The 27,873-nt window shown below is 45.3% G+C and overlaps 1 protein-coding gene across 4 annotated transcripts; it reads right to left on the bottom strand.

The window, feature by feature from the left end:
* Window positions 1-542: 542 nt before the first annotated feature.
* On the bottom strand, window positions 543-26,007 carry LONP2 (lon peptidase 2, peroxisomal). Of its 4 annotated transcripts, none has more exons than XM_078864044.1 (17): window positions 25,930-26,007; window positions 24,819-25,075; window positions 21,447-21,723; window positions 20,074-20,205; window positions 18,533-18,658; window positions 17,880-18,064; window positions 16,464-16,558; window positions 12,214-12,472; window positions 11,443-11,584; window positions 10,487-10,637; window positions 8,913-9,039; window positions 6,384-6,523; window positions 4,362-4,513; window positions 3,639-3,773; window positions 3,386-3,458; window positions 1,903-2,093; window positions 543-1,366 (listed from the first exon to the last, which is right to left on the bottom strand). In XM_078864044.1, exons 2-17 carry the CDS (start codon window positions 25,058-25,060, stop codon window positions 1,148-1,150), a joined length of 2,646 nt encoding a protein of 881 aa, XP_078720170.1. In that variant the 5' UTR covers window positions 25,061-25,075; window positions 25,930-26,007; the 3' UTR covers window positions 543-1,147. The 4 variants fall into 4 exon arrangements, with proteins under 4 accessions (XP_078720170.1, XP_078720173.1, XP_078720171.1 ...); XM_078864047.1 differs by having other exon boundaries at window positions 18,569-18,658; XM_078864045.1 differs by lacking the exon at window positions 25,930-26,007 and adding an exon at window positions 25,803-25,819.
* Window positions 26,008-27,873: the final 1,866 nt, after the last annotated feature.

Raw genomic sequence — 27,873 nt, 5'->3', positions numbered from 1 at the left:
GCAACTGCTCATTGGAAATCAACATAGATACAATGTTTAATAACCATTATAGCTAGGCTATTTGTCCATGGAAGAATGATCATAGTTTATATTGTCACATGAAAATTGTCTGATGAGTCAGCTCAATATGTAAAATCCATGTGGTATATTATTAAATCAAGTTGTAATTTTGCTGTTCCATTAAGCCATTTAAAAAATATATACCGTCTTACTTGAATATAATTCTAATGCCAACGTTGCAAAGTGTACTGTGAGTATGAAATGTTTTTTTTCTTTCTCGTGGCTCTGGGGGTGTGACCTGTCCTTCTCCACCTTTTTCCTCACAGCAGCGTCACGCCCCGTGCAAGCCGGGGCGTGACGAGTGAGGAATGTAAACTGCTGGTGCGCAATCATCTGACGATGCACATCTCGTGGGATATGCAAGCAAAAGTCATGTTGCCCGTAGGAGTTAGACAGAAGAGAGAACAGGTTAAGCACCACAAACATTTTCAAATATGTAATCCGAAAGTGAACATTAAATGATTAAAATGTTTTTTTATTAGGCACATTTTAAATTAAATTTCCTGCATTACACTCTTAAAGTTTATTTAAATCTATATTTTTACAATATTTATAACCAGCAGCTTGAAGAACGTGATTACTAAACAATTTTCAATTTGATTGCAATTGAAATGTGTAATCTTAAGCATTGTGAATATTCACCTTCATTGTTCCTTAATAATCACAATTGTTTAGCCATGTCAAGGGGGCGGTGATTGGCAGAAGGGAAATTACCAAGTCAGCAGTTTTATACCCCAAGCAGCTTGGAGCCCATCTGTGTCTTGGAGGCAACAGCAACTAATTTTGACCAAGCGCTTGGCAGGAAAAAGTTTTACCCATTTTAACAATTTAAACATATTCAAGCCTTCAGGTGCGGATGTTACTGTATTGGCCGAAAATGTCTCATCAGTGTGTAAATATACACAAACTTGTAAAATGTGCATAATTAAGTACGAAACTACTTAAATTAAGTGCTGTGATAGGCTCACAAATAATCTTAAAATAGACTATTCGAATCGTCATCTCAGTCATCAAGAGATGCTGTGATTTGCTGACCGTGGGTAAGTGACTTGAGTGTCGGTGAATGCAGGTGGCACTCGGGTGTCATTTACAGCTTGCTGTTAATGAGGCTGGGAGTCTGCGCGGGGAATCCCCCGCTGAAGGTGGCGTTGAGCACGTCCTCCAGCGTGCGCGCCAGCACCACGTCCAGCTGGTCACGCACGACGCGCGACACCTCCTCCAAGTCCTTCTCGTTGCGCCGCGGCAGCACCACGCGCTTGAGCCCCGCGCGGTGGGCCGCCAACACCTTCTCTTTGATGCCACCCACCTGCGATGCACGCACGCACGCACGAGCAGCACCGTTAAGTGTCACGTGGGAAAATGTGGAACAGCAATCGGCATTAATAAGAGATTACTGGTCTACTCAATAGCCGGGCATGGCTGTGGAATGTGGACATTAAACAGAGGATGAAAAATGATTGTAGCATTCGGAGATGAAAGCTTTCATAATGATTTCAAGGAGATTATACAAAGACCACGTTTAAAACCAGGACGTTTGGCCAGAATAAATGTAAATGGTCAAAACTGTGAGAAATTATAATAGACACAAGGCGGCCTATATATATGTGTAAAGAGGATGAGTGGTCATGGGCTAGCACTGCAAGGATCAAGAGGACATGGCACATCAACTCAGCAAATGACATCAAGGAATTGACCAAAAGCGACGCTAAAACAGCAAGAGACTTGGAACAGATGTCCGCCTATTGGTTTGCAAAGACCAATGGACTAGAGTAGAGCAACGCTGGAAGCAAATGTGTGGTGGCAGCGGTGACGTCACATGCAAGTGGTGGGTGGGTGTCGCACCGGCAGCACGAGGCCACGCAGGGTGATCTCCCCAGTGATGGCCGTGTCTGAGCGGGCAGTGCGGCCGCTGAGGAGCGAGGCGAGGCACACGGCTATAGCGGCGCCGGCCGACGGGCCGTCCTTGGTGACGGCACCCGCTGGGAAGTGCAGGTGAACGTCCCAGCCGTCGAGCGGGTCCGCCCCTCCGGACGCTGAGCGTACGCACGCACGCGAGAAAGACGCTCGTGTTGTGGATAACTCGGATTTTGCGTCAACCCATTCTACACAACAAAGACCAATTTCCTGGCAGCGATTTCAGCCGCACCACCTCTACATAATAATAGGCTCAGTCAACCATTCTACACAACAAAGACTAATTTCCTGGCAGCGATTTCAGCCGCATCATCTCTACATAACAAAAAGGCTCAGTCAACCATTCTACACAACAAAGACTAATTTCCTGGCAGCGATTTCAGCCGCATCATCTCTACATAACAAAAAGGCTCAGTCAACCATTCTACACAACAAAGACTAATTTCCTGGCAGCGATTTCAGCCGCATCATCTCTACATAACAAAAAGGCTCAGTCCCTTTCACACGCACCTTTACATCATCCGCACCTAGTTTACACAACAAAGGCTCATTCCTAACAGCGTGCTTCAGCCGCACCGAACCTCACAAAAATAAGAATATTCAGGGCCTACCGTGGCTCCTCCCACCCTCAACCAGTAAATATAAAGATACGGGTTTCTTGGAATTTCTCACTTGATACAGCTATCGTGCTGTGACTGTTCCACCTGAAGACGGAAGCTTGTGTTGCCTCCGAACGACGTGATTTTTATTTTATTTTTATTTAACTTTTATTAATTTTAATTTTTTACCTACGTGACTTTACCGAAAAAACCTAAGCATATGTCTAATGTGAGTTTGGTAGTTTTGTAATACTACCGAGTAGCTTTTCACTGTTGAGCTGTATCGTTCTGACGTATTTTTGGGGTTTACCGCGTGTTTAACAACTAGAAAATACATCGGAGAGCTACTTACGTATTGTTAATAAAAAAAACACTTTGACATGAACGGCCAAGTCTGTCATGGCACCCGAGTGAAGTGACTTCCAGACAGTATAATGTAAATACCGTGACTTTATGCTTGCACTACTTCAGACTGTTTGACCATGACTTAAAAAAAAAATTCCCCTTCAATAACGAAGCTTCAAACTTATTTAGGTCATACCAGGACACAACCTAGATACACAACTCCAACAGAACAGCCTTTTTTCATTTGCATCTTGAACAAAATTGCAATCTTCATCGGAAAGTTTAAATGCAAACTTAAGCACACAAAAAAATGCAATACTACAAATAAATGACCAATTTATTCTCTATTTGAACATAGGTGGGCATCAAAAGCTTTGACAGTGATATCTTGAACAAACGGATGAACACAACATGCTCCCGCACACTCATAACCAAGGGCGGCACTGTAGTGTTTTTTATTTCAGTACCGCTGACGAGGCCGTACGTGCGGGCGTTACTGCGGAGCCAGCTGATGGCCAGGTGAGCAGACTCCTTCATCACCTGTGGGTCGGTGGCGGGGAGGGGGAGGGAGTGGGGGAGAGGCGAAAGTGAACCAGGCTTGACTGAATTCACCCCAACTGCCAGCTCTGGGTAAGTAAACACAAGCTGGAAATACACCACTGCAGGAACAAAAAAATCCTTATAAGCTAAAAACGTATTCATAAAATTATTATTTATTACCTCACCCAGCTGGCCGGTCAGCGTGAGCTGCCCCTCTCCCTCTGCCCGCGTCGCCTCCACAAACATGATCTCCCCACCCACGGGGGTCCACGCAAGCCCGATGGCAACCCCGGGCTGACTCAAGCGCTCCGACACCTGCGATATCATTTTTCACAACACAATGCAATTGTTCAAAATGTGACGATTATGCTATCGGTTTTCCCATCACTTTTGTGATTGTGTTTCACAATTTTGTTCCACTTCACGATTGTGCTTTGCTGCATTTCCAGTATGAAGATTGCGCAAAAAACTTCAAGTGCAGTTCACTCACGACAAATATACTATAGGTCTTAAAATCATTCTAGTTATACAATCTGTAATGCTTATGATGGACATGCTTTCAGGTACTCAATAAATAATTGTATAGTTAAATTAACAATGAAATTATTAAAGAAACTACCACGCCATCAATTACTCTTTACATTTTTTGCAATGCCCTAATTTAATACGTAACGGCTATTTCGGACTTTCATTATTGTACTTATTTAATATATGATCAGGAAATAAAATATCAAGCACTTTTATACGAGCCACAATTATCACAATATAACTATCAGAACGTATGATAAAGTTAGTGTAGACCTCATCATATATCGTTTCGCCATATTGCCGCAACCCTAGTGACAGTGCCACTGATGATACGGGCATGGCACATCTCCCAGGGCATCTGCATTATCTGCTCACCTCCATCTCATAGGCAGCTGGCCCGAGGATGTCTTTGAGGGCTTGAGCGTCGATGACAATGGGCATTTCCGGGGGGTCACAAAGGTCAATGGGACGATGCTGCATCTTCTCCTGACTCTCTGCGGATCCAAGGTCATCCTGCAGGTCGGCTTCTATACACGGAAGACACAATGTCAAATACGGAGGCCATCGTGATGGAGAGGCTGATGTAAGTGATAATGTTCTACAAGGGCTAGTCTATGCATATCAAGATAACAATTTGAAAGCCAACAGTATAGTTTGGCCACCCAAACATTACAGCCTAGAAGTTGATCGGTTTTATTCATAGGACAGGTCAACCTTCGGTCATTAATCGCTGTACGACCTATGCTTAACACTTACACGTACAATCACCACCATCCATAATGTCCCGTGGAGTAAGATTCTCAAGCCAGTAAATAGGTAGTAATGAATAGAGAAATGAAAGGCAAGCGTGGTGGAGGAGTGTTTAGTGCACGACGACCCCAATATTCTTCATATGGCACATGTCGATAAAGAGCAACAACTATAATCTAGGATTAAAGCTTTCGTAAAGTCACGTATGTTTCACCCCATTTCCACCTGATGATTTTGCATTCGAAACGTGATTTATTTTAATTAAATTGTATTTATTTCATTTTATTTTATTTCTACATACGTGACTTTACCGAAAAAACTAGCAACAACTATACTTTTACATTGTGTTTGAGCCAGATAATTGCATCAGGAGTAGTGGAGACTTATTGCTGTGATGCCTCCTTCGTATGTTGTGGTAGGGGAAATTATTCCTTATATGTTCCATTGTCTCTTCTGGGCAACCACAGTCGCACAACGGAGAGTTTTTAACGTTCCATTTTTCACATCAAGTATCTGCATCTGCCATGAACCCAGTGACCTGAGTCCAATTCCTGGCCACAACAAACATAAATGGCAAGTGATATCTCAACTGGTCTTGAGGCCTGTCACCAACCCACACTGACCAGTTTGGTTAATAGTCCAAACACTGCCTCGGGATGCCTTCCTCCTGCAGTGGATTGACAAATGACGATCAATTAGAACGTAAAGGAATAGAAATGGGGTAAAGTGTGGGTACCACGTTCAAAACTTTCAGATGTTATTGTGTCAAGTTATTTCACCCTGTTCAAGTGCCTTAATTTGTCATTGGCTCTTAGGCATTTCCAAAGCACCCTTCTCCATGTTTAAAAACTACGTAGTCCGCGTGGAGGAATGCAGAGTGAAATAACTGCCTCAATAAGTGGCACTCAGAGGTGTAAAGGGCACGTATTTTCATTAAATACACAGCACACTTTCGCAGGCACTATGATTGACAGCTCTAACCCAAGTCTAGAAAAAAATCCTCCATGTAGACGATGCCGGTGTGTGTTGTTGAGGTTGAAAACTTACCTTTCAAAAAGCTTGTACAACACTTAGAATAGGCAAACAATGACATCACGATACACGAGCTCTTCTATGTATTCGCTTATTTTCTACTCTAGTGTATGCATTGTTTTTGGTTGTGCTTGGAATATCTTCCTGGTTCTTTCGGTAAAGTCACGTGTGTATCTGTGCGATGAGCACGGTCATGTTCGTCAAACTGATTCGAACACTCTGTAAGTGATTATAAACTCGTCAAGAGTGGGTGAAGGCTGAAAATAAATACGAGGAATAATACAAACACGTAACATACTTGTTCAGTACTATACTAAATGGCAGGTGTTTCTCAGCCTTCCTCCATCCTGTCCATTATGTTTGATTTTTATTATTTTATTATTTCCCTTCTACGTGACTTAACCGAAAGAACCAAGAAGATGAATCCCTGCAGTCACGAAAGCTTAAAATCGAAAAAATACTTGGAGTATGTTTGTGGTTCTACGTTTACATGCGCTACCGGTGTATTGCTGCATTTCATTGTACTTTTTACATCTGCTGCCACTTCAGAACTTAGACCCGTGTAAGGCACGCGACATCAAGTCACGTGATGATTCGAGTGGGCACTGTTTGTACTTGCGTGATCTTGACCTGGCTCATGCGACCCCGCGTCTCCAGACTTGGGCCTCCGGCTCTCGGCCACCTTGACGGCCACGGCACGGCACACGGCCGCCACCTTGCGCTCGAGTGAGCGCACTCCGGCCTCGCGCGTGTATCTGTGCGATGCGCACGGTCACGTTGGTCAAACCGATTCGAACACTCTGTAAGTGATGATAAACTCGTCAAAGAGTGGGTGAAGGCTCAAAATAAATACGAGGAATAATACAAACACGTAACATACTTCATTGGTACCTCATTTGCCAGTAAAAAATATGATAATTGGTTTTTTATCCTTTTATCTGGCCACAAAACTGACACTATTTTTTACGAGGAGTCATGTTTGCATAGACCACAATACCTGCAGTCATAATGCAAACAAAAAACATAACTCTGATAATGTATGCACTGTCCTTGAAGTTGAAGGTGTGGACCAATCAACTTCAAGGACAGTGCATACATTATCAGAGTTGTGTTTTTTGTTTGCATTATGACTGCAGGTATTGTGGTCTATGCAAACATGACTGCTCATAAAAAAGGTGTCAGTTTTGTTGCCAGATAAAAGTGTAAAAAACCAATTATCACGTAACATACTTATTTAGTACTCTACTAAATGGCAGATGTTTAGCTCAGCCTCCTCCATCCTGTCCAATCTCGAACTTTATTCTTCATTTCTCTCCATGGACCCTCCTTTTTCTTGGAGTTGTCAAGCAGAATTTTTCTAATTCTGCCTCTTGGTCTCTTTCTCAACATCCTGTGCAGAACTTCCTTCATCAAACTCTCATCTCTCAATGTGCCCAATCCACATCTTTTGACTTTTCTTTATTGTTCTGAGACTTCTCTCCTCCTGAATCTGCTCTACAACTTCCTCTCGAGCGGATTTAGGAAAGAAAATAATGCAGCCCAAATTTTCACTCTTGAGTTGGTGGTCCAAAGAAGACTGATATTATCCACGCACTATGGTGAGGCCACGTAACGTAATACATAACTTTCTGCGTGTATAATGTTTAAATGTTGGCAGGTAATAAAAACGAGGCTTGATGATGCTTATGATCACTAAGCATATTATTATTTTATTATATTAATTACTTAGAATCAAGTGTAATATATTTTTGCACAATATATATTCAACAGTTTCCTTTGCCTATGACCGAATCGCCCAGAATCCCACTCAATCTCGGAAGATCTTGGAAGCTAAGCAGTGTCGAGCCTGGATCATGCTTGGATGGGTAACCACCACGTACGCCAAGTTGTCATAGGCTGCTGCTGCAGGAGGAACTTTAGCTAAATCCATTGTTTTACTGTACTTTTATGTGCTCACGTTTACGCTTTCCACCTTCACCAACAACCCGCATTGACCAGCGTGGTCAAATGACCTTCATGACCCACGCGGTGTGGAGAGGGCTCTTATCCAGCAGTGGATTAACAATATGGCTGAATTCTAGATTTGAAGCTTTCGTGACTGCAAGGAATCATATTCTTAGGTTTTTTCGGTAAAGTCACGTAGGTAAAACATCAAAATTAATGAAAATAAAATAAAATAAAAACAAAAATCACGACGTTTCGGAGGCAACACAAGTCTCCGTCATCAGGTGGGACCGTCACAGCCAGATTAGCTAATCTGGCTGTGACGGTGTTTTACCTACGTGACTTTACCGAAAAAACCTAAGAATAATATGGCTGAACATGTTACCCTCATGCTCATGGCATAAATAAGACGACAGATGAGCTGAAACAAATTAGAAAACAAGACAAAAAATGTATAGATTTTTGTTTACTGATTAATGTGCCTGAATTATGACAATCTATAAAATTGCTGGGGAGGTGTGGTGGTGGCATTAATCATCACACACCTAATTCTATCCTGGCGCATGCCAATATGTTCAGGAACTAAATGGTAATGTCGAAGGCTGCTCAACACGAGCGGACTTCAGGGGAGAGTTCGTGCAGTTTTACGATTCCTCCGTTGAAGGAGCACAGACTACAGTGGTTTAAATTTCGATTTAAAGCTTTCGTGACTGCTGGGATTCATCTTCTTGGTTCTTTCGGTAAAGTCACGTAGAAGGGAAATAATAAAATAATAAAAATAAAACATAATAAAATAATTCTCACGACGTTTCGGCCACAACGCAAGCAGCCGTCCTCAGGTGAAGACCAGGTCTGTCGGGGAGACAGCTGTGTGATGATTAATGCCTCCCCGACAGACCTGGTCTTCACCTGAGGACGGCTGCTTGCGTTGTGGCCGAAACGTCGTGAGAATTATTTTATTGTTTTATTTTTATTATTTTATTATTTCCCTTCTACGTGACTTTACAGTGGTTTACTAACCAGCCCCCATAGTTTTGGTTGCATGGCCACAGTCGTGCTGTAGCTTGTCTTTAACTTTCCATTCATCAAAAGGTGCCCTTCATGAAGCCTGTTGATGTTCATAGACAGTTGATGGTACACCAATGTCATCGAGAAACATCTAATGTTTACCATTCTCATGACTGCAAACTGGGCAATCACCTGCTGACGATGAGGGCAACGGAGTCTGAAGGAATGCTCAGCTGGGCCTCTGTGAGTCCGTGCTGCTCCAGCTGTTTGGGCACCAGGTGGCGGCAAGCGATCTCCACCTTCTCCTCCTGAGTGTAGCCTGGCGCCCGTACACAGTCGCTCACATGTTTCTGGCAAGGCACAAGCCAGTCGCAAGCCATGAAGTGTGAATGCTTAATTGGCCGCGTGCATTATCAACAACTAAAGCAGCACCTTTTGGTGGTGGTCTCTTTACAATATTAGTGCCAGGCCAGAAGCGCTCTAAATACACCAACGTACATGTATGTATGTGTATGCAAAAGCTTCAAGCTACTGTCCAAGGCTATTTTGCCGACAGCCTTGATGGCGCATGTCTTTCATCTGGTTTTTGCAGTCAAGGGTTGGTGGATCATGTACGGATATGGAAAATTTCCAAACCTGCTTGGCTGCAAGTTGGTGACCAGGAATCAGTGAGGCTTTCGTAAATAAAAGGCCTTGTATTTTTTAGGAAAATGTAAAAACTTCACATTTACCGTAGTCACGATTGTAACGTAATTTTAACCATCCCAGAAGTAATTTCAGTCTAATTGTTCGGAGGCGTTCTTCACTTTGTGTAAATAAACAGCTTTCCTTTGGGACTGAGCCATGCTGCCACCAATGATGCTTCTTCTGTTGTCTTTCATGATAAAGACCTCCGATACTGAGATCAGGTCAAGGCATCAGATGTGTCATCTCTCCTGATATAATTGTGTCACGTGACTCTCGCCTCCCATAACATGGCTGCCCCCTGCTGCATGTGTTAAGTATAACAGATGGTATTTCTACACAGTTGCCTAAACAGCGACTCAAAAGGATATTTCAAGATTGTTTTGTCATTAGCTATGTTCTACGCACTTGTGGATGAAGACCTCTACACGTGATGCCACAATCCATCTCGCTCTTGCACCTGAGTTAATCTCATCACTCCATCTCTTGGGTGTGTTCCCTACCATCATTATATCACCAGTCTCCTCCATCAGCTTTGATCTCTTCTACGGATGAGTACTGCCCAAGATTACCTTCATTGAGTCCATTTCATTTATATCGTGTGATTATTCCCTGATCCACGTGTCTCTTTCTAGCTCAATTGAATTCCACGATTGCAACTTTGTGCTTCTTTGTTTCATTTAATCTGTCAATTGTACAAGTTATTTAATGATTTTGATCCCAATAGCCCTTAAATAATTATCCTACGAATACATACTCTACCGTGTTTGCTTGTTGTATCTTTCCAACAGTGATTTCGCCGACAACAAAAGGAAATTATTGTTTCATATACTAGTTTAACCCTAGCAAGCAATTCATATCACACACACAATGTAGCAGTTATTGTTTTAAGATATTCTTTGCAATATATATTTTTTTATGACAGCATTACTTTGTAAGCAGCAAAGCTGTGAAGAAAAGTATACACCACCTCACCTCCTGAAAGTCCCATTGAGAACTTGATCAAACCTAAATGTATTTTCATGAGTTACCACATATAGGGGAAGGGTTTTGGGAAAGTTCATGTTTTTTGCGAGCCTAACCTGGCACCTGGATGATCTCCATGCGGTCAAGCAGGGCTGGTGGGATGCTTGCTGTCGAATTTGCCGTGGCAATGAATAGCACCTGGCAGAGGTCGAAGGGTACGTTGAGGTAGTGGTCTGTGAAGGTGCTGTTCTGCTCAGGATCCAGAACCTGGGTGTTGATGAGGATGGGTGGGAGGCAAAATGTCGACATTTTAATAAAATACGACTTGAAATTTTCATACCGATAAACCATTAAATGGATGGCACTTGACATTCAACAAGATCAATTGACTGCAATCATAACTCTGGGTGGATGAACGACAATGATTGCCTGCCTGCATGCATATAGATTGTGCCTAAGCATGTGTGCGTTGTATGTATTTGCTGCGGTTGAAATGCTCTAAGTTCGGAGACATGATATGTGGTAGATAAACTCGTGGATGGCATACCTGCCAGTGATGGCATGAGACCATTAGTATAGAGTGGTAAAGGATATATTTAACAAGGAACTGTAAACTCCGTTTTATCCTTGCTGTGGGAATGGTGGATGTTTTGTTAAGTAGTGATTATTACACTCGTGAAATGCATAAACATTGACAATATCCCAGTGGAAGTGTGAGACATGTTGATTATGGGACACTTGAGAGGTTTGGTGTGTTCTATACAAGTTTGTATGGTGTGTTGCATATAGATTTGTGCATGTGTTTTTTCGCACGTAGGTTTTCATGCTGTGTTGTAAGATTGTGTCGTGTGTTGTGTTTCCACCAGTGGATGAAGCAGACGTAACAAGGGGAACTCTCAGCGGAAGGTTGCCAAGATGGCAGGGCGTGGAAGGGCGGTGCAGCTCCTTCGATAAACAAAACGGCTTGCGTGTTCCCTCTGCGTCCCCGCTAATGTGTACCACGAAGCGGCTGAAGGTCACCATTCCCCCTGTATTCTCCCCCCCACTGCTGCGTGTGCGTGTGTGTGCGTGCCTCGAGTAGCGCTGCGGCTGGATCTCCCTGCAGCCCCTTGCCCAGCTTGTCAACCTCGTCGAGCAGGAAAACCGGGTTGCGCACTCCCACCGCCTTCATCCCGCTGATCACGCGCCCCGGCATGCTGCCCACATACGTCCGCCTGCATGCGCCCACAGCAGACAGCACACGTGCACCCGGTGAATGGGATTTCATCTACTCGGCGTATTTTGTTGAACTATTTTTCAAATAAGGTTGGAAGCGTTTATGCATGAGCTCTGCATGTTATTCCCTCCCATCTCTAGGTGGGAGAGTACAATAACGTTTATAAAGTTGCTAACGAGATCCTAAATCATGTAAAACACATTGTGTACATTTCAAGAGCCACCACATATCCACAACCTTAAAAATCTTTGTATACAAATAAATTAATTAGGAAAAATAATCCATACACAGCACACATCATGTAACGCGTCTGTATATATGTTTGTCTTCGGAAGTATTTAGCAATATGGAAACCGACAGTCACAGCAAAAGTAATTTGCATGTTTTTCAAAGATATTTTTTTGCTCTGGATTGTGTCCACAAGTTTGGATCAAGTTGGCCAGTTTTTCAAATTGTCCCTGATAGCAACTTAGCTTTATACAACAGGTTTGTTCATATCGGATCTTCTTCATGAGAGTCATCATGCGCAACCGTTACACGAAAGGCGGACAGAGCTTTTTCAACCTTAGCTAAAAAGCGCAAAAATAAAAAATATCGGTGCAATATGGACTCGATCAAATTCCGTGCCTGTGCCCACGGATGTCGGACTGGTCGCAGATGCCCCCGAGCGAGATGCGGTGGAACTCCCGTCCGAGCGTCCGCGCGATGGAGCGCCCCACGCTCGTCTTGCCCACGCCGGGTGGCCCCACGAAGCACAGGATGGGGCCACGCAGGCCAGGCCGCAGTTGGCGCACGGCCAGGTACTCGAGCACACGCTGCTTGAGCCGCTCCAGTCCGTAGTGGTCGTTGTCGAGGAGGACCCGAGCCGCCGCCAGGTCCAGGCGGTCTGGCAGAAACGGTGGATATGGCGTCAGCGGTCGTGATCGTTTATGTACGTGCGTATGTTGAACCGCCTTCACACCGAATGTAGCCCACCGCACTAATCGGAGGTGTGGGGGTGCACTAATCGTTTATGGCCTTCCTGCGGTACTGTGGAGAAAATAAACCAGCCAGCATACTCTTTGGTTCTTTCGGTAAAGTCATGTAGATGAAAAATAATAATAAAAATAAAATTAAAATAACTAAATTAAATCACGACTTTCGGAGGCAACACAAGCTTCCGTCATCAGGTGGAACAGCCACAACAAAAATATATTTTTTATTTTTTTCATGTACGTGACTTTACTGAAAGAACCAAAGAGTATGGATCCTTGCAGTCACGAAAACTTCAAATCTAGAATAAACCAGCCAGCCTTTGAGGATTGTAATAATTGCTCTTGAGCTCCAATTGGGATACATATCTATGTATGTTGACATCTTTTCGCACCTTACGTAGCCAACCCTCCTAATCGGTTGTGCAAGGTATGTAGTGGCATATGGATATTGTAGATTACACGCATAGAATGGATTTCGTAGATTACACACGCCACATCGAGTTGTGTGCAAAAATGTATTATGATTTGTGCAAATTGAATGCTGTTATGTATACGTTACTGGAGGAATTTTAAAAAACTTAGACAGAAAAAACAAGAACATATAAATGAAACAGTAAAAATGTAACAAAATAATTGACTGTTGAACTCAATTATGACGAAGTATAACATATTATTGGTTCTTTTGGTAAAGTCACGTAGATAGAAAATAAAATAAAAATAATAAAATAATTAATTTTCTAAACATTAAAGCAAAAAACACACAACACAAGCGGTCTTCATCAGGCGGAGAGAAAAGAGGGCAAGCCTCCAAATGCAACTGCTTATGAGGGTTTCCAAAGTGAGTGGTGGACAGGGGATGAGATTTGGGGGGAGGAGAGCTTATGCAGCGTAAACAGCATGGGGGGGCAGCCAGTCAGACAATGGAGGGGAGGAAGGGGTAGAGATAGGGGTAGAGAGAGAGGGGGTAGAGATATGGGTAGAGAGAGAGGGGGTAGAGATAGGGGGAGAGAGGGGGTAGAGATAGGGGGAGAGAGTGGGGGTAGAGATAGGGGTAGAGAGAGAGGGGGTAGAGATAGGGGGAGAGAGGGGGTAGAGAGTGGGGGTAGAGAGAGAGGGGGTAGAGATAGGGGGAGAAAGTGGGGGTAGAGAGAGTGGGGGTAGAGAGAGAGGGGGTAGAGATAGGGGGAGAGAGTGGGGGTAGAGAGAGAGGGGGTAGAGATAGGGGGATAGAGTGGGGGTAGAGAGAGTGGGGGTAGAGAGAGAGGGGGTAGAGATAGGGGGAGAGAGTGGGGGTAGAGAGGGGGTAGAGATAGGGGGGGGAGAGTGGGGGTAGAGATAGGGGGAGAGAGTGGGGGTAGAGATAGGGGGAGAGAGTGGGGGTAGAGATAGGGGGAGAGAGTGGGGGTAGAGATAGGGGGAGAGAGAGAGGGGGTAGAGATAGGGGGAGAGAGAGAGGGGGTAGAGATAGGGGGAGAGAGAGAGGGGGTAGAGATAGGGGGAGAGAGTGGGGGTAGAGATAGGGGGAGAGAGTGGGGGTAGAGATAGGGGGAGAGAGAGAGGGGGTAGAGATAGGGGGAGAGAGAGAGGGGGTAGAGATAGGGGGAGAGAGAGAGGGGGTAGAGATAGGGGGAGAGAGAGAGGGGGTAGAGATAGGGGGAGAGAGAGAGAGGGGGTAGATATAGGGGGAGAGAGTGGGGGTAGAGATAGGGGTAGAGAGAGAGTGGGTAGAGAGAGTGGGGGTAGAGAGAGAGGGGGTAGAGATAGGGGGAGAGAGTGGGGGTAGAGAGAGGGGGTAGAGATAGGGGGAGAGAGTGGGGGTAGAGAGAGTGGGGGTAGAGAGAGAGGGGGTAGAGATAGGGGGAGAGAGTGGGGGTAGAGATAGGGGGAGAGAGTGGGGGTAGAGATAGGGGGAGAGAGTGGGGGTAGAGATAGGGGGAGAGAGAGAGGGGGTAGAGATAGGGGGAGAGAGAGAGGGGGTAGAGATAGGGGGAGAGAGAGAGGGGGTAGAGATAGGGGGAGAGAGTGGGGGTAGAGATAGGGGGAGAGAGAGAGGGGGTAGAGATAGGGGGAGAGAGAGAGGGGGTAGAGATAGGGGGAGAGAGAGAGGGGGTAGAGATAGGGGGAGAGAGAGAGGGGGTAGAGATAGGGGGAGAGAGAGAGGGGGTAGAGATAGGGGGAGAGAGAGAGAGGGGGTAGATATAGGGGGAGAGAGTGGGGGTAGAGATAGGGGTAGAGAGAGAGTGGGTAGAGAGAGTGGGGGTAGAGAGAGAGGGGGTAGAGATAGGGGGAGAGAGTGGGGGTAGAGAGAGGGGGTAGAGATAGGGGGAGAGAGTGGGGGTAGAGAGAGAGGGGGTAGAGATAGGGGGAGAGAGGGGGGTAGAGATAGGGGGAGAGAATGGGGGTAGAGAGAGAGGGGGTAGAGATAGGGGGAGAGAGTGGGGGTAGAGATAGGGGGAGAGAGTGGGGGTAGAGATAGGGGGAGAGAGAGGGGGTAGAGATAGGGGGAGAGAGAGAGGGGGTAGAGATAGGGGGAGAGAGAGAGGGGGTAGAGATAGGGGGAGAGAGAGAGGGGGTAGAGATAGGGGGAGAGAGGGGGGTAGAGATAGGGGGAGAGAATGGGGGTAGAGAGAGAGGGGGTAGAGATAGGGGGAGAGAGTGGGGGTAGAGATAGGGGTAGAGATAGGGGTAGAGATAGGGGTAGAGAGAGAGGGGGTAGAGATAGGGGGAGAGAGTGGGGGTAGAGATAGGGGTAGAGAGAGTGGGGGTAGAGATAGGGGGAGAGAGTGGGGGTAGAGATAGGGGTAGAGAGGGGGGGTAGAGAGAGAGGGGGTAGAGATAGGGGGAGAGAGTGGGGGTAGAGATAGGGGGAGAGAGTGGGGGTAGAGATAGGGGTAGAGAGAGAGGGGGTAGAGAGGGGGTAGAGATAGGGGGAGAGAGGGTAGAGATAGGGGGAGAGAGTGGGGGTAGAGATAGGGGGAGAGAGTGGGGGTAGAGATAGGGGGAGAGAGAGAGGGGGTAGAGATAGGGGGAGAGAGTGGGGGTAGAGAGAGAGGGGGTAGAGATAGGAGGAGAGAGTGGGGGTAGAGATAGGGGGAGAGAGTGGGGGTAGAGATAGAGGTAGAGAGAGAGAGGGGGTAGAGATAGGGGTAGAGAGAGAGGGGGTAGAGATAGGGGGAGAGAGTGGGGGTAGAGATAGGGGTAGAGAGTGGGGGTAGAGATAGGGGGAGAGAGGGGGGGGTAGAGTAGACAATGGGGGAGTTGGGAGGACTGTGCATACACAGCATGGGCGGGGAGACAGTGGGGGGGGGGGACAAAGGGGGTAGAGATAGGGGGAGAGAGGGGGGTAGAGATAGAGTTGGAGCTGAAGGCGAGGGCGCAAAGTATAACAATTCACCATAAATACCAAACGAGCTCGACTTTTACCAACTACATTGGTTTGTGAAATGCAATTACTTTAGTTGGGGTCAATGTCTATTCAATGCGAACATGGTGCCCGTAAAAGGCTGTAAGTAAAGTAGGATTAAATTTCGATTTAAAGCTTTCGTGACTGCAGGGATTCATCTTCTTGGTTCTTTCGGTAAAGTCACGTAGAAGGGAAATAATAAAATAATAAAAATAAAACATAATCAAATACAATTCTCACGACGTTTCGGGCCACAACGCAAGCAGCCGTCCTCAGGTGAACAACAGGTCTGTCGGAAAGACAGCGTCTGAATTTGCACGAATCATAATACATTTTTGCACACAATGAGCTCATTCAGACGAAGGAACCAAGAAGATAAAGTAGAATTCTGACTTGTCTTCATGGAAATTCAGATTTGTTTCTCCTTTTGCATCCGTTTACTTTTCTCGAGAATTCCTGGTTTATCAGCTGGGGGTCGGTGAGGCCGTGGTAGCACTGACCGGTCGTGCACTTGCTCCAGGGCAACTCCACCATGAGCTCCAGGTAGTTCCGAGTGAGGGCAAATTCTGGCATCGTCTGTGGCATCTTTCTTAGTCTGTGGAGATGGAACGGAGGGCTCTCTCGGTGCTATGCATCGGCAGAGGTCATGGAAACAAACAGAGGGAGCAACGATTGATGACCTTTATCTAGAAAGGGAGCGGTGGTGGCACAGTGGTTAACGCACTACGCTATGAAACTGGTAACCCGAATTCAATACTCGGTCATGGCTAATTTCAGATCCGAGTGATATTTAAATAAGTCCTGCTACCCCATTCACCCACCAGCAGTGACCAGCATGATGAAGTATGGTCAAACAAACCTCCATGGATATGGTTAAGGGAAGTCCTTTATTCAGCAGTGGATCTACATATGGCTGTAAATGATTACTCCGTGGCAAATGAGACTAGAAGGTTATTTTTCAGCTGAGATCAGAATTACTCTTTGGTTCTTACCGAAAGAACCATAGAGTGTAAAGCAACTCTTACTACTGGTATCCTGATGTTTTAAGTGTAAGTTTACTGAAGCAACAAATGTAGCGCTTACATTGTAGATATATACCAATGCTTGTCCGACAATGCTCTACGCAAGTATGAGATTTTGTCAATGTAAAAATAACATTTAGAGACTTTCAGAAAGGGGCTTGGTAGTATGTGATGTTGTCACTGTAGTGCCATTAAAAGTATGCGTGCAACGGTGCATCGATTCAATTAATACATTTGATCCTTATTCTCGCAAAATAATACAATTATACATGATGTCTGGATTCATTGCGTATTTATGCAAATTATATACAAATGTATTCCTGTGCTACATGTAAGCTAAAGTAGTGAACAAAACTATACAACTGAAACATAAGAGGAAACAAACGAGCCGGTAAAATTTGACACTAAAGAATACATTCATGAATCGAATTGCGACTATTCGTCGAATTACCAGAGGGGTAAACCATTAAGTGGCTCTTAAAAATCGTGGCAGTCACACGGTAGTGAACTCCCCAGAATGCACGAGTCAAGTTGAGTTTTTTTCCCCTTTTAACTCAACTTCAAACTTATTTTAAAAGACCCTGAACACACAAGCCAGGTGTGCGCGTGTTCTCTAGGAGAGATAAGATCTTACTCGTAGTTCTTTCGGTAAAGTCACGTAGGTAAAAAATGAAATCAAAATTAATTTTTAAAAAATCACGACGTTTCGGAGGCAACACAAGCTTCCGTCTTCAGGTGAAACTGTCACAGCAATTTTGATTTAATTTTTTACCTACGTGACTTTACCGAAAGAACTAAGAGTATGAATCCTTGCAGTCACGAAAGCTTCAAATCTAGAAGAGATAAGATCTATTTGGGTTGGATGCTGCGTCAGTGTGACCCCCACCCGGGCACCTTTTGATTTCCTTGGCGCAAACTCGGAGGGCGACGTCGGTCATGCCGCAGCTCCGCACCTTCCTCTCAAGGGACGCGATGTCGTCTTCCTCCTCATCCCCATCCTCCCCGCTCAGGTCCAGGAGGGCCTTCCTGCCACCCAGCGCTGCTGCACCCTCGCGCCGCACTAGCCTCCCCGGCAGCACCTAGCGCCAGTGCAAGAACACGAGAATGGCGATTCAACGTTTTGGATATTTTCTTTCATTTCCCCTCCCCCCTCCTCTCCCACCAGTTTTATTCCATTCGTGTTGCTGGCTTCATTTCATGAGACCAAGTGTCCATTTGGAAATTATCACAAAGAAGCTTCAAAATCACGTTGGGATAACCCATACAGCCTTACCCAAGCTTGCATTTGATCTTGATAAACCTGCAAAAATGTATATACAAGTGAAATTTGTACTTCCATGCGATATATATTGACTTGCCTAACTTTTTCCCATCTTAATCTTGTGGCCTTCCTTGTACTTTTTGTAGGTATCTCGCTCAGCCACCCCTACTGGACAACTATGAAAAACCGCTTCATATCTCATCAGATTTCTCCAATATAAATTAAGATGAGATAAGATGAGATAAGTCTTTTTTTCAGGAAGCGGTGTCGGGTAGCAGGCCATTGCCTTGCTGTCCAGGAGGGAGGAGTCACTCCTCCTCGCCTTGTTGATGAGTTTGACGCCCTCAATCTGTCGAACCAGCAGAGGGATGGTCCGGCGGAACCGCTCCTCCAGTTCCACCGCCTCCAGCACCTGATGAACGACACCACCCACGCAACTCTCAACCCAATGGTTCTCAAAATAAAAATGAGCAGGCATGAACTACGGTACGTCACGATTGCATACTGTTGGTGTGCAGTCATTGGTGACCAGGCCAAGGCAATCCAGTGATTTCAGGTGCTCATGAATGAGACAAGTACAATGAGACCTGGCCAAATCTCATCAGATCTCAGAAGCTAAGCAGGTTAGAGCCTGGAGAGTGCTTGGATGACCGACCACAATGCATAATAGGCTTCTGCAGGGCTATACTGTAGGTAGCCTAAGGCAGTACAAAAAATCCATTATTGTACTGTGCTCTAACATCTATATCCCGCTTCACTAAGCTGCACTGACCATACACGTGAAGTATAGTCAAGTAACTCCTATGGCCCACATGGTGTGGGGAGACACAACAGTGAAATATCAAATTACTGTATATGTACACATGAATCTAACACACACACTGTAGGTGTAAATCTTAACTTAAAGCTTTCATGACTGCATGAATACATATTCTATGGGTCTTTCGGTAAAGCCACGTAGATAGAAAAATAATAGAAATATCACGATCTTTCGATCGCAACACAAGCAATCGTCTTCACCTGAAGACGATTGCTTCAGGTGAAGATGATTGCTTGTGTTGCGATCGAAACGTCGTGATATTTTAATTATTTTTCTATCCACGTGGCTTTACCCAAAGACCCATAGAAAACTGTAGGGTGTGTTAAACTTGCCAATCTGAACTCAACTGCACAGCAGTGTTGCACTGACGGTGTGCAGATATTCATCAATCTGGATTCCTATTCACACACCTTACTTTCATCGTACATGCAGTGAGGAACATTCTGCGATCCCTTCTTCAGTCATTCCATCTCCCGGCATACCCATTTAGCTTTCAATTAATACAAGACCCCTCACATTTGTAATGAATAGGAAAGTGAAAACAAATCAATTGCACATTCTTCTTATATGTCAGAGCACAGGCAGGATGTGTTTAAACTAAGGAACATGCTGGCCAAAGAAACCTAGTAATGCACTGCGGGGTTGAGAGGCACCCTTTTTTCCATTCACCGCCTTAGTTTTGCAGTTCCCCCGTATTGCACATAAATGTAATGTTTTACCCGTTTGAAGTAAATTATGTTTCTCATGATATATCGTGCACCAAAGAACTGATTATTTACGATTTATGCAAATCATGCACAAGTTGTCCATTCAGCCTAATATGGCAAATAACACTGCGCAAACGAGGCAAAAGGAGAACGCTTATCGACAACACAAATGCTGGCGAGCAGAAATCATTACAAGCATTGCTAAGCAACCTACAAATGCACCTAGCCTGGCACAAGCGCCCTGATGACACCACCTCCACTTTAGTGTCGAATGGCGGCCGTGGCTGTGCGTCTCGTCACCTGCAGCTTCTCAGCGCGGGACGTGCGCACGATGGAGGCCACGATGTCGGGGAGGTCCTCAGAGGGCAGACTGTCCAGCAGACGGCGCAGCTGAGCCACCACAGGCACAGACATGTCCAGCATTCCTGCCAGCTGGTTCACGTGCAAAACGACGGCGGGCGGGGGGGGATTATGGAGTTTTAGCCAGGACAATGTCACATTCATTTGGGTGGCCATGTTACCCAGGGGCAGGACCACTTCTTATTTCCAACTAGTTCTAGGTATATTATACATTTTATGGTTAAAAGGCAGCGACTATTAAAGTATACTCCAGCCTATAAAATATATGGAGGCCATTGCAATAACTATGATCAATCAGACTTATGAAGTCCTACATTGCTTCCCACTATAAACATTAGGACTCGTCCCCGAGGTAAGGAGTTCATACATTGTGTGTCAGATAAAATCGTTTGTAATAACTTCCGAAGGGCTCTTAACTCCTTGGAATGGACTAATTTCCATGGAAACTTCAGCCTCATCTCGCTATCGTGGCTGCGATGGCAGTTGCCGTCTGTCGCAATGGATGTATGATGAATGGCATTCAATCACCACTCTCTCTTCGCCTTGTCTAAGCGTGCAATGTTGTGCACAATGGCATTCTCTCATCAAATCATTGTCATATTTCAGCACCACATCTCTGGAACAACACAATCGACTCCATCACTATATTCAAGTCACAACTCAAAAAATCATAAAATGCAGGCATACAACTGTATAGAATTGCTTCTTTTTATGTTCATGTGTGAAATGATGTGATGGCACTATGGGTGGCAGATTTGTGCCAAAGATAAATTGACTTGACTCATCTGTTGTTTTGATAAGCAGGTGGCAGTGAGGCGGTAGTCATTAAGCTGTTTGTTCCCTACATTGAATGCTGTTGCCCACTCTCCAGGTGAGAAAAAAAACCTTGCATTTTTTAAAGGAGATTTTTGGTTCTGGAGTTATCAGCAGCACGACATATTTTTTTGGATAAATGAATAGGAATGAGCAGTGGAGTACAGTGGTTGGTGAATTGAACTATGAAGCCGGCAACCTAAGATTGATTCCTAGCCGTGGCTAACATTAGTGGCGAGTGATATCCACCCCGGTACTGTTCCTTCCCCTAACGATCACCAACCTGCACTGACCAGCGTGGTAAGGTATGGTCAAACTACCCCAACGGCCTGCATGGCATGTGGTGGCCCCTCATCCAGTAGGGAATTGACACCTTGTATATTTCTCAGAACATGGCGTACTCTCTCCCTCAATTGTCTGGATTTGCGTCATAAACAGCTGTAAAAAAGAAGGGCAATGTACAAGGATCGGGTCCTCCCACAGTGCCTAACAGTTGCTACCTTGCGCGCGTGCTTGTAGAATGTCTCCGTTAGTTCCGTCAGCTCAGCGCTGCTCTCCGAAGTCTCGCGGCCATCACTGCCGGCTCCAGGCTGCCCGTTCTCGAGGTCGGGACCGGGCCCCAGACGGTCGAGCTGCTGCACGTCGGCTAGGACGTAGGGGTGCTGGCGGCGCACAGCGAGCACACGGAAGCGGCACAGGCCCGTGACGAGCAGCGTGTAGTGCGGGCGCGGCCAGTTGCTGCCCGTCACCTGCACCACTACGGCAGCAGTGCCCACCCTGCGGTGGGAGACCAGACGGATACAGTAGTAGGTTTTTACCCTTTTAACTGGTACAAAACTGGCACCTTTATACAAGGCATCATGTTTGCAATAACCGCAACACAAGCAGTCAAAATGCAAACAAAAAGAAACTCTGATAATGATATGCACTGTCCTTGAAGTTGACTGGTCCACACCCGAGACAGCTTTCCTTAGAGCCTAGTCTCCATTGGTGTTGGACCAGGTACGCCTTTTGGTGTCATCTGGTCCAACACCAATGGAGACTAGGCTCTAAGGAAAGCTGTCTCGGGTGTGGACCAATCAACTTCTCGACAGACCTGTTCTCCACCTGAAGACGGCTGCTTGCGTTGTGGCCGAAACGTCGTGAGAATTATTTTATTATGTTTTATTTATTATTATTTTATTATTTTCCTTCTACATGACTTTACCGAAAGAACCAAGAAGATGAATCCCTGCAGTCACGAAAGCTTTAAATCGAAATTCATTATCAGAGTTGTTTCTTTTTGTTTGCATTTTGACTACTTGTGTTGTGGTTATTGCAAACATGATGCCTTGTATAAAGGTGTCAGTTTTGTACCAGTTTAAAGGGTAAAAACGTACCAGATGGATACAGTTACACTTTCATATACACACACGTACGTACAGCCATCGTCAATCCACTGCCAGACAAGGGCCTCCCCCACACTTTGCAGGGTTGTATAAGTTATGTGACTATAGGACACTGGTCAGCGGGGAATGAAGGCGGCGAGCGTTATCAAAGAAGTACGGTGGAGCAACGCACTTAGCTGAACTGTCCTCTGCGGCCCACAGCGTAGCCCAGTAGCAGCCGCATGACACGTTTTATATATGTGGTCACACAGCCATGCGCTATCCCAGCTAAAACTTGCTTCTGATATCTGACGCGATCGGCCGCATTCAAGGCGATTTGGTGACGGGCAACATATACATATACACTTACATTCACAATACAGTCACACACAAACTAGTCACGCAAACAGGAACTCATGCACACATGTACACATTCAATACACATCAAGAAAATATTTCCCATACATAATTGACTCCTAGCGCAAGTGTTGTTAGAGCACATATTAAGCCAACTCCACGTTCGGCCACCTTTGTCTTCCCAGCGCTGATGTTTACTCACCCCACCAGACCATTATTTAAAGCCGAGATGACCAAGGGGAGGCCCAGGACAAGCTTCGATACCACTTTCCACTGACATCACTATGTAACACAATTTTCGTTCCTGGATAGTAAGTGTTATTTGGTAATTGCTTATGCCTAAAAAGTATAGAAAATGGCTATTATTCCCCATAAACTTTGCTTTTGTGACCAGCACAGTGATATTTTGAAATATACCTATTTTCAATGAGAAAACGGGCTATTTTGTGTCTTTTCGTTCACGTAAAGTCAGAAAAAAACTACATGAATCAAAATTAACATGTATTTATGCTAAAGTCATACAAAAAGGACTACAAATGATTTAGAAGCGAGTAGTTTTTCGAGATTTTACGGTTATACTGTAAATCACTTTCATGAATCAGCCCCCTTCCATCATGTTCTCGTGATACTGTCCTTGGTAGCGGCGTTCAAAGTCCAGTATATCCTGGTAGAAGCGCTCGCCTTGCTCCTCCGAGTACGCTCCCATGTTCTCCTTGAATTTATCAAGATGAGCATCAAGGATGTGGACTTTGAGGGACATCCTACAGCCCATTGTGCCGTAGTTCTTCACCAGAGTCTCAACCAGCTCCACGTAGTTTTCGACTCTGTGATTGCCCAGGAAGCCACGAACCACTGCGACAAAGCTGTCCCAAGCCGCTTTCTCCTTACTAGTGAGCGTCTTGGGGAATTCATTGCACTCCAGGATCTCCTTTATCTGTGGTTCGATGGAGACACCGGCTTTGACCTTTGCCTCAGACAGCTTGGGGAAGAAGTCTTGAAGGTACTTGAAGGCTGCCGACTCCTTATCTACAGCTCTGACAAATTGTTTTATAAGGCCCAATTTGATGTGCAGTGGTGGCATCAGCAACTTCTGGGGGTCCACCAGTGGCTCCCACTTGACGTTGTTCCTCCCCACAGAGAACTCGCTCCGCTGTGGCCAGTCCCGCCTGTGGTCGTGCACCTTCGTGTCCCTGCTGTCCCAAAGGTTTTAACGACGCATTTATATATTTACGCAATCTCACCCAAAAACCTCCATTATGGCATCTTAATGATCTTGTAATATTGTCGTAAGCGAATACAGCGTGAACTTTTGCTGTGCAAATTCGGATTAAAGGAAATCGTGTAATCACGCAAGTGAGTGCCAATGTAACCAAACACGAGTCAAAGGTTTACATCAGAACACGGTGGCCCACATGGACTTTGCACTTCAGACGTTGACCTCCCTCTGCATGCGCAAAGCTGTCCTGTACAATGTTCAGACCCCACTCCATGATAGGGGTTTCCCTGTCCCCCCCCCCCCCCGACAATTTCATTTTTCATTCTGCCTATTCATCATTCTGCCCATTCCAGAGCACCCGATCGAACAACTCAATATTAATGTATTTCTCTACAGCATGGGGATTTCACAGCACCTAACCCAGGGGGGTTGGCGAACCTGCGATCTCTTTAAGGACTGCTTGGTGACGTTATTTATTTACCGAATTCGAAACGATGGCTCTTCTTGTTATGTTGGTTGCGGTCTCCTGACCTAACCCCCAATCTCAACATCAGACCTGAACCCAACTAAAGCCCTGGTCCCCAATCACAACATTAACTTCAGCAGTTTTTCTTGCTGTGGTTGTCCCACCTGATGACGATTGCTTGTGTTGCGATGTAAACGTCGTGATCTATTACTTCTCTACCTACGTGACTTTACCGAAACAACCAAAGAGTATGGATTCCTGCAGTCACCAAAGCTCCAAATCAATTCACACCAATTCAAATACGTCCATCGATCCCCCTGCCAGTCATTGAATCAAGTTCCACGGCGCAGCAGACGAGTTGGAATGTTCACGAACGACTGACCACCCGATTGACCTCCGCTGCAACTCTCATGTTGTCCTCCATCCATTCATCCTCTTCTACCCAACCTCCTCTCGCCGCCCTCACCGCTCGTCCAGACCCTGCGCGTCCCCCTCTTCGTCGTCCGCGGGCTCTGCCACGTGGGGCAGGACCCCGATCACCGTGCTCCGGAGCGAGGCTCCACGCAGCAGCCGCGCCCGCACCATCCCCATGTTGCGGGCCGAGCCGACCCCGAGTCGGGCGCTGGCCCCCGGCAGTAGCACCGTGTCGGAGGAGAGCAGCAGCGGCAGCCGGTCTGGGATGCGCAGTCCTCCTCCATCCTTGTCCATGGCGGCACGTTGCTTCTAAAAAGACAATTAAGTTCAAGTTCGTTTATTGGTTCTTTCGGTAAAGTCACGTAGAAGGGAAATAATAAAATAATATAAAACAATAAAAATTCTCACGACGTTTCGACTGCAACACAAGCAATCATTATCAGGTGTGAAATCCACAGAAATAAATTTTCAAATAAAATACAAATATAAAACAATAAAAATTCTCACGTTTCGGCTGCAACACAAGCAATCATCATCGGGTGTGAAATCCACAGCAAGAAAATGTGTGAATTTTTATTGTTTTATATTTCTATTATTTTATTTTTATTTGACATTTTCTTTCTGTGGATTTCACAGCTGATGATGATTGCTTGTGTTGCAGTCGAAACGTCGTGAGAATTTTTGTTGTATATTATTTTATTATTTCCCTTCTACGTGACTTTACCGAAAAAAACAAAAATATGAATCCCTGCAGTCACGAAAGCTTTAAATCAAAATTTAAGTTCAAGTTCATTTATTAGGTATAGCCCTGTGAGTCATTCGGCTCTTGAATCGGGTGCAACCGCAACAAACAAAAAACATGAACAAAAAACATCTTAAAGTGAATATGTGACTAAGTGCAAACAGAAAATCCAAGAAAAGACCGCAAAATATTGCAGAAAAAGCACCGTACACCAACGCTGTGTGCACAAATCCCAGTGGGATGCAAGTCAAACAACAACCACAAGACAACTTAGATTAAGGCCATCAGTCTTACTCCGTACTACAACAAACAAACATGGCCAAATCAATCAACTTTTCGAAATCACCAAAATAAAACCATGAAAGCAATGAAACAACCCCCCCCCCCCCCCGGTGAAGCAGCAGTAGCGGAGACGTAGTACCAAGAGGCAGTACTCGTGTTGACGTTTCTAGGTTGTGTGGCTTTAAAAGAGAAGGCGGAACGTGGTGTGAGGTTTGGTTTTGTAACTTCGTCTTTGAGCTCACGGTCGAGATGAGGACGGAGCGGCCATGCTGGGTAGGGAAGAGGACGTCACAACCCAGTGGGTGTAGGAGGGAGTCGAGCGGACAATACGACTTTAAACAGTATACAGTAATGTTGTATCCCTCCACACAAACACACTTATATTTCAGTGGAGGGACATAGATATCGCCCGCTTAATTACTTTGTGACTTATATGGGCATCTTTAAAAAAAAAATTGTATAGCTCATCGGATACCTCCAGCATAAAAGATTCTGATATTCTCCAAGACGCTGAATGTGTCGTTGTGTACTACGTGGTGTAGCTGGCGACGTTTCGGGAGACGGCCCTTGAAGAGCAGGACACGTTGCGAGCGCGCGAGCCCTCACGCAAGATGTCCGCCATCGACGTCGCGTCCCGGTGACGACGTGCGGGGGGGGGGCGTTGTCCCGTGTCTACGCGGCTTCCCATTGGTCGGCAAAATTGTCAAATCAGATTGCGGTTGAGCTATGACGTCACGAACACCCCCCCCCCACTTCTCCCCACCTCTATACCCCCTCTACACCGCCCCCTCTACCACCCCCCTCAATCCCCCCCCCCATACGGAAGCCATCGCAGCCAAACGCGTTTCGTAAAGAGGCGGTCCACGTGCGTTTAGCCACAGTCAAGAGTTCTTAAGTAACTACAAGTATTTCGATTGCAGCCCTTTGTTTTTATAAATAAAAATACACGCCCTACATATTGTTGTGAATAGTGTACACATTTTGCGCGAATTTTAGCTGCTAGTGGTGTTTTTTTTTTAACAAGACAGTAAAAACTGTAAAAGTATGTTGTTTGTTAACCTAGTAAAACATCATCTAGATTTAGTAAGTCCGAACGTCAATGCTTACCGGGAAGTGACCACGTTTTCTCCTGCACGCGTATTGGGGAAGCGTCCATAGGTGGAGTCCTCATGGATGGGGGGGGGGGCTTCATGGAGAAATTCACCAGAACCCGTCCAGCAGCCGAGATGGGTTCAACCCACCTACGTCTCATCCATTCCGAGTGTCGGTCATCGGATTTACAAAACAAGTAGTAATACTACTCTTAAAAGTTAATAAAAATAATGGAAATACATGTATTATTTTATTTTATTTCCATTATTATTTTTTATTAACTTTTAATTATATTTTTTACCTACGTGACTTTACCGAAAAAAACCTAAGAGTATGAATCGTTGCAGTCACGAAAGCTTCAAATCTAGAATTAAAGTAGTAATTCGTTGTTCACAGGGGTTTCTCCTCGAGACGAAAGTGGCCAAATCGGAGAATTGCACACTTTGTCGCATGAAAACACGTTCCTTCGGAGTGGGCAGATAGGAACTTGGTTGGACGACAGACAGACAAATAATCCCTGGTGGGCAGTGTGGAACCTGTTGTTCCTAATTCTAGATTTGAAGCTTTCGTGACTGCAAGGATTCATACTCTTAGGTTTTTTCGGTAAAGTCACGTAGGTAACAATAAAAAAAATGATGAAAAAAATAGAAATAATAATTTATTTATATTATGATTTCTATTGTTTACTTTTATTGTTACCTGTTGTTCCTACCTGTAAAATCTCGACGTTTGAAAGCTCGCCATACCAGAACAACGATCTCGCCATCCAGCCACGAGTACCATCTTTCCCACTGCATTCCCCGAATGAGCAGAAAGTTCAACCGCGTTTACCACTGACTACTACACGACTGTTCCCCATGCCCTGAACCATAACTTTCAAACCAGCCACGAATATTCCTCGCAGTGACCCAAACCTGACCACATAAGCCTGACCCGCGATGCAGTCACGATCACTTCCACAGACATTCCTACCCTTTGATAATTGGTTTTT

This window comes from Lampetra fluviatilis, chromosome 17, assembly GCF_964198595.1.
Source record: "Lampetra fluviatilis chromosome 17, kcLamFluv1.1, whole genome shotgun sequence".
NCBI lineage: Eukaryota > Metazoa > Chordata > Hyperoartia > Petromyzontiformes > Petromyzontidae > Lampetra > Lampetra fluviatilis.
The sequence above is the reverse complement of the archived record's forward strand: the minus strand, read 5'-3'. Positions and strand labels throughout refer to the sequence as shown.

Excerpts from the sequence above, each read along its gene's own strand:
- LONP2 (XM_078864044.1), bottom strand. The coding sequence starts at position 25,060 with ATGGACAAGGATGGAGGAGGACTGCGCATCCCAGACCGGCTGCCGCTG. Across the intron at positions 4,514-6,383 it reads GCCAGGTCAAGATCACGCAA|AAGCCGACCTGCAGGATGAC; the intron begins GTACAAACAGTG and ends TTCCGTGTATAG. Across the intron at positions 3,459-3,638 it reads TGACCGGCCAGCTGGGTGAG|GTGATGAAGGAGTCTGCTCA; the intron begins GTAATAAATAAT and ends ACCGACCCACAG.